Source organism: Trachymyrmex septentrionalis, unplaced genomic scaffold (assembly GCF_001594115.1).
Source record: "Trachymyrmex septentrionalis isolate Tsep2-gDNA-1 unplaced genomic scaffold, Tsep1.0 scaffold19, whole genome shotgun sequence".
In the NCBI taxonomy this organism is placed as follows: domain Eukaryota; kingdom Metazoa; phylum Arthropoda; class Insecta; order Hymenoptera; family Formicidae; genus Trachymyrmex; species Trachymyrmex septentrionalis.
In genome coordinates, this window is record NW_017305071.1 from 1,392,815 (window position 1) to 1,400,052 (window position 7,238).

At 24.7% G+C, this 7,238-nt stretch overlaps 1 protein-coding gene across 3 annotated transcripts in view; it reads left to right on the top strand.

Annotated features, from left to right (window-relative positions):
• The window catches only part of LOC108746866 (dynein heavy chain 1, axonemal-like), a 94,175-nt gene that overhangs the window by 12,440 nt on the left and 74,497 nt on the right, over positions 1 to 7,238 (top strand). For all 3 annotated transcript variants that reach the window (XM_018483909.1, XM_018483910.1, XM_018483911.1), the window contains 4 exons: positions 1,212 to 1,467; positions 1,834 to 1,996; positions 2,164 to 2,274; positions 4,090 to 4,181. In XM_018483909.1, coding sequence (XP_018339411.1) covers positions 1,212 to 1,467; positions 1,834 to 1,996; positions 2,164 to 2,274; positions 4,090 to 4,181 — 622 coding nt within the window. The remainder of the gene's footprint in view (positions 1 to 1,211; positions 1,468 to 1,833; positions 1,997 to 2,163; positions 2,275 to 4,089; positions 4,182 to 7,238) is intronic.

The following is a 7,238-nucleotide window of genomic DNA, read 5'->3' on the forward strand; positions in this document are numbered from 1 at the left end:
GTATATAGAACGCTTAATAAGCCAAAAGATAACTAAATTTGTATTATAATGTATTTATAATTCAAATCTTATTTATCCCACTTCGATCCTGTCATCAATACAATTAATTAAATATTTTCTTTCAGATATCACAATTTACAATTTATAATAATATTTATTTATTTATATTATATTACTCTTGTATTAGATAATCCAGTTATAACATGCAAAATATTTATGTTTTGCGGATTATGTCTGTTTTTTCATATCTAGATCCACTATTAGACTTCTTCATATCTAGATTCATTATTAGAATATTTCATGAATGCAATGTTAACGAAACGTTGGTATTCTAATAATAAATCTGGATACGGAGAGATAACCCGCGAAATGCATATATACTCTGCTTAAAGAGAGATTTATCATCTTTCGCTTATAGGAAGCGGCATAACGGGCAAACAGAGAATGTCGAAATTATTTCAACCACTCAATTTTCTAAGCTCGGACTCGAGTATGCCGAATATTATGCGTATTATGTATATGATACAGGATATTATACATCGCCAATTTCGCCGCTATAATACCATCTCCTATGAGCGAAAGATGACAAATCTTTTATTAAAAGAGAAAGTGTAGTTGTACAGAAAATATCCATGAAATAGCTTAAAAAATAATACGCATAATATTTCTATGCAATAAAAATAATACTAATTAATATGTTAAGTAATATTAATAACGGAATTAATTTTATAGATAATAATTATTAATTTAAAAAAATATGATTGTTAAATACACACACACGCGCGCGCGCACATACACACACATACACACTTACACATATATTCCACTACTATAATTTTTTTATTTAAAAAATATAAAAAATGAAATAATATATAAAAATATATAAAATGAGGCTCAAAAAATTCTATCAGAAAATGAAAAATATATAAAGAAAGCCTATTAGAGTCGACATTAGCTGTTCGGATGCACAGAATCTCTTTATTCTTGTGTGAATGTAAACGAAATAATAAACATTTTAACTTTTCCTTTAATTAATTCCACGTACAAAAGAACAATGTTTAAAAAAAAGCATATTTTGCTCATTAATAGAAACGTGGAGAAGATAATGAATCTTATATGATTTGGATCTACTGAACACAATGGTATTGTATTAAGTATTGTCTTTTTTAAAATATTTTATGTGAATGCGCGTTTTTTATATGAACGCGCAGATTTCTCTTCGAAGAAGTCGAACTTACATTGAAGCAATCTTGTGCTGTATTCATCACTATGAATCCTGGTTATGCGGGTCGAACGGAGTTACCTGACAACTTGAAAATACTTTTCCGTCCAGTTGCTATGATGGTGCCAAATTATGCTCTCATCGCTGAAATATCTCTATTCTCGTACGGCTTCGTGGATGCCGCAAATCTTGCCAGAAAAATCACGACGACTTTTAAGCTGAGCTCAGAACAATTAAGCTCACAAGTATTCTTATTTTTATTCGCTATTTCCTTTTCTGCTTTTTTTGGAAAAGAATAATATAATATACATTTTAATAATGTACGTATTACTATATATTTCATAAAATATATAAAAATAATATAGAATGATGCAAAACATACATACAAAGATATATTATAACTATCTCATTATAATGATAGATTGTCATACATAATTAATAACTTACCAAAAATTAAATGTTAAAATAATTAATTTATATTAAACAGAAAATTTCTCTGTCATTTAAAATTTTTTAGATATGTTACAGCTACTTTCTTTAATTAGTTAAGCTTTAGAATTAATTAACGTTGCGATTTTAATTAATTGTATCTAAAATATAATATGTGATAGGAGCATTACGACTTTGGTATGCATGCGGTAAAAACTGTTATTGTGGCTGCTGGCAATTTGAAAAGAGAGCAGAAAGATCTTGAAGAAGACCAAATTTGTCTACGTGTCTTGAAAAATTTTAATGTGCCCAAATTTTTGAAGGATGACTTGAAATTGTTTAACGGTAAGTTATATGCATATAGACGTACACTATTACATTTTCTTTTTGCTTTTTAGGTAATATATCAAGTAAATTAATTTCGTTTGTATCGTAATCTGTGTACATATCTGTATATCTGTATAAGGAGGAATTAATAAGTTGACACCCATTATTATTCTTCTTTCTTCTAGATATTTTATCAGATCTCTTCCCAAAGCTAATCGAGAAACCAGTGGATTATGGAATCCTAGAAGCAGGCATCCGCAGATCTATTATACAAATGGGTTTAGAAGACGTCGATGGTGAGTTTACTTTTCTTTATAATATAAGTACATTTAATGTACTTCTTGTATTTAAATATATATATTACAATATTAAATCTCGATACAAAAGTGAAGTCAGTTTATAAATATTTTAAATATTTTAATATCAAGTACAAACAATCTAAATAATTACAAAATTTAAAAAATCTAGTTTTGAATAAATTCTATAAAATTTAAATATTTCACACATATAAAAAAGATAAATTTTAACTTTTTAAATCTTTATTTACTTTCGGTTTAATTCATCGTAAGTATGACTTATATTTATAAATTTTGATTGTGTCATTATGGTGTTGTTTAAAGGCACGATGAGATACGTTGAAAGTATACTAATGAGCAAGTTATAAAATGAGCAAATATAAAATTTATACTTACAATTAATATTATATTTCACAGTAATAAACAGTAGAACGCATAACATATGCATAAACAAATTATTTTAAATTTATGAAAATCTTTCAAAATATAAATGTGTTTTACTTCTCTTTTAATTAAAACACAAATATGTATACATGCAGAGTATGTATTTAAATGTATAAATTAATTTGACTTTTTATTGTCTCGTTTAGCTTGCGCTTAAAAAAATCTGTAAATTGCTTGTTAAGCTATAGTAGCAATAAATGTTCTCGATTTTGCGGTTGAGGAATTATTTATTTCTTCTTTTTACATTTGCAAAAAGTTAATTAAAATCGACATATTTTAATAAACATGCGATAAAAGTATTTATTTTTATAGCTTTATTAATATACGCTTTTACATAATTTACGTAAAATAAAAAAATGTTAATATATAAACATTTATTATACATATATTAAAATTTGATATACAAATGTAAAATGTATTAAATATTTACACAAAAAATATTTTCTGTGTGTGGCAGATGGCTTATAATATATAACAATTATATTGTAATCATGCAATTAACTTAATCATAAACACAGAAACTAATTAGAGATACATATAAACCAAATATTGAATTACATCAAAAATCTCTCTCACTTCCATATTACGAAATTATACAAGTTAAATAAATATTTGTCAGTTATAACGTTACATGATTGGAGGGTTTATTTATACAAAAATTTTTTTATTCTTTTTTTCTCATCTATTTATTTATATTACATCTATTTATATTAAATAAATATTGAGATTTTATATAAATATACAAATTTTTTATTAGCTTGTAATATAAACGACACAAACAAAGAGAAATTATGATTATATTGATTTTATTAATTTAGTAATATAAATTATCTAAATATGAATAATTTAGTTACTTTGCACACGCATAAAATAAATAGAATTTAAAAAATTTTTATATTATAAAATTATTATATTTTTCTCAATAACTGATTAAATTACATATTTAATTTTGAATAATGAAGCAATAGCCACTATACATATTATACATATATAACTGTTAAATAAACTTTTATATTAATGAAAAAAATATTTTTTGTGTTAAATTCTTTTGTGCTAATAACATAAAAATCCATATATAGAGAAAAAGAAGAGAGCATAAATTTTTACAAAGTAAGAATCTTATTAATTTTTCATGATAATTATTCATTTTACATCCTTTTATGGGCAAGAAAGAGCATATTCGGGATAATACTTCACAAAATTATGAAAATAAATGCAATGTGCACAACGTGTCTTCACACAAAAGCATCCAATTTGAAAGCGCACGCTAAATATGACAACGCGAATTCGATCGATACTGGCATTCACAGCTTTCGTAACTTGTCTGGCCATGCTTCGCAGAATCTATTGAAGCTGTAACTCTAATTACAGACTTTGTGAGAAAGGTAGTGCAGCTGTACGAGACTACTTTGATGCGTAACGGATTAATGCTCGTGGGTTTAACCAGTTCAGGAAAGACTAAGGTGAGTGATAAGCAATTAATGAGATAAATATAGTATATCTATGTTATTTCAATAGATATCGAGACGAAAATTTTTCCAATTTCTTGATTGAACTTATTAATATTCCAATTTAATACTTCTATATTTCAAAAATGATTTATTTTAAGCTATAATCAGACAACATAGAAATTTGACTAGATCAAATAATTTCACGATTTTTAAAAATCTTTCTCGGAAATTTATAAGTAGTTCGAAGCTTTTTGAATTGTTTAAAAAGGATTTCTACACTTTAGAATAATTTAAGTACAAATTTTATTTAATATTATAAAGCTAAAAGTTTGCAAGCAGTATTATTCTTTACTACAAGCTATTTGCATTAAATATTTCAAATTACATTTTTGCTTTATTAATAATAATTATAATTTTGCCATTTATTTTAAAATATGTTAATGTATGTAGTTATTACGTTATAAAAATTATATTAAATATAAAAACATGATAATGCTTATTTTTATTCAATATGTTTATCATAAAGAATTTGATTACACTACGTAAAATCTTAGAGAATGTTATTAATGGTGATCGATATACATCAACCATGCTATAATATTCCTTTTAAATTAATATGTTTGCCGATATCATGTATCCCTCGCATATATTTCCTCTGGATACAGAATATACTTAAAATATTGGGGGGGGGGGAGGTCGGAAGAAACATCTACGTACGTCCTTTAACTATAATACAAAAAATATACACCACTCACATGAATAAACTATAAAAATTTTTTTTAAATTAAAAAATTTTAGAAATGAACTATATATATGGTGTCTCACAACTTACATTGTACAGTATAATATTATATATAGCGTATTCTGAAAGTAAGCTAAAGTAAAAAATCCTAATACAGAAATATCGAGGCCATAATTAATTTTTTTAATTATTACCAATCAAAGATAAGCAAATACATTGTTTAGAATTCGCTCGATGAAGTCTGTAGTTACACAGACACCAACATCGGTTTGTCATCTCTTTACAAAATGTGTAGTTATGACGCTACTTCGTACAAATTCTCTGTACGTATTATTACCTTTGAAAATTATTTTTGACCTATTATAATTTAAAAACTATTCTGACATTTTTATATTAAAATTTTTTACTTTATTTTACTTCCAAAATAAACTATTATAATATTATGTGGTAATTATGAGACATTCTGTAAAACACAAGTAGCTTATTTTCGAAAAAAAATGCGGCGAGACAAATTCTAAATATTTGGAATAGGAAGCACAAATAACAATATTATTTTCTCCAAATCTTTTCGAAAAACAACAATAATTTATTTACACAATATATAAATAAACAATATATCATTTAAAGAATAATATCCATAAATATATATATGTATATATTATATTATATAAAATATATATAATATATGTACATAAATGCTACATAGTTGGTATAAGACTCATTTAAATTTGTCATATTCGTTTCAATCAGGTATAGACAAATTACATGTAAATAAGTTCTAAAATACAAAAGTTATTCTCTAAAACTTTTTTTTAGAATAAATCTGACTTTGAAGAGTGAAATATCATTTTTAAAGATTTAAAATTGAGTCACTCTTTTACAAAATTGGCTCAATTTTTATTCTTTAGAGTGAGATTCTACTTCAAAGAATGTAGAAAGTAATTTTACAAGATTTAAAAAGATCAGCGTAATATCATAGATTGACCTAGCTCGATTAGATTAGACTTATCGTATAGAAATACGGAAATAATAATTATTAAATATTATTATATAACATTCTTCAATTTTTTCATAAATTTAATTAAAACGATATATTTAAATAAATAATTATATCTATTGATATATAATAATAAAACGTCATGTGAAATTCTGTTTGTTTTAGCTGATAGTCTTTATAGATAAATATATCTGCACGCAACACATATACATGTATATTTAATACATATTTTTTCCTTAAACATATGCAATATGCTATATACAGGAATGCATAACACGTTAATCACATGTATCGTATATATGTATATGTATATATATATGTTGTACTTCATGAATTTTCACTTATCTTAAAAACTCTAATCTTATTTTTAAAATACATATGCTCTATGAGTAACAAATATGGAACAGGAGCACGGTCAATATACTTTTATAAAAAAGATACAGAGATTTATAGAATATCTGTTTATATATTTACACGGTACGCATCCCATTATAAATTAATCAATATATGTAATTGTTACTGATATATTGATATACATTAGGATTGTTTACTGATATACAGAATATTATACATAGAATTAACGTGTGTGTCTATGGTATTTGGTGACTTTTAAAGTCATTCTTATAGCGATGATGTAATATCATGTAGAATCAATTTACATATTTTAATTTTTTAATTCTCTCTCGAAATTTGCTGTTTTAATATATATGGCACGTTACATAATATACGTGCACATAATCAAATTAAAATTTTGTTAGATATCGTAACATAAATAATGTTGATTAACAACTTTATGACATGTACATAAATTGATATATATTGTGATACATAAATTACGCTATATGATTTATACAGAACACATGAGACATTTAATGTAGAAAAAAAGTTTTTAATGAAATAGCATTTTATGATTCCAAATTTACGAATTTATAAATTACATGTACATGTAAGGGAAAGTTTATATATCATTCATGCCATTTTACTACATTTTCCAAGAAACAACACGTGTACGCGTTTATTTGTGCAAAAAGAGCATACAAAGTAATGCCAGACACGTGTATTGACGCCAACCACTGAAAGATATTATAACTGTAAAAGCTTCCATGATAAGGCTTTAGCTCGAAGGCAATTGAATAGCAATAAAAAATGCATTACTTAAAAAAAAATAAAATTTCGTATTTATGTATTATTTGAATAAGCACACAACACATTTATAATACTTTTTATAGTTTTTATCAATCTTTCTATCTATTTAAGAATCGTTAAACTTGTATCTTTATTTGAATACCTCTGTTTTAGTTTTTCTATAAATGTATGTATTATATATATA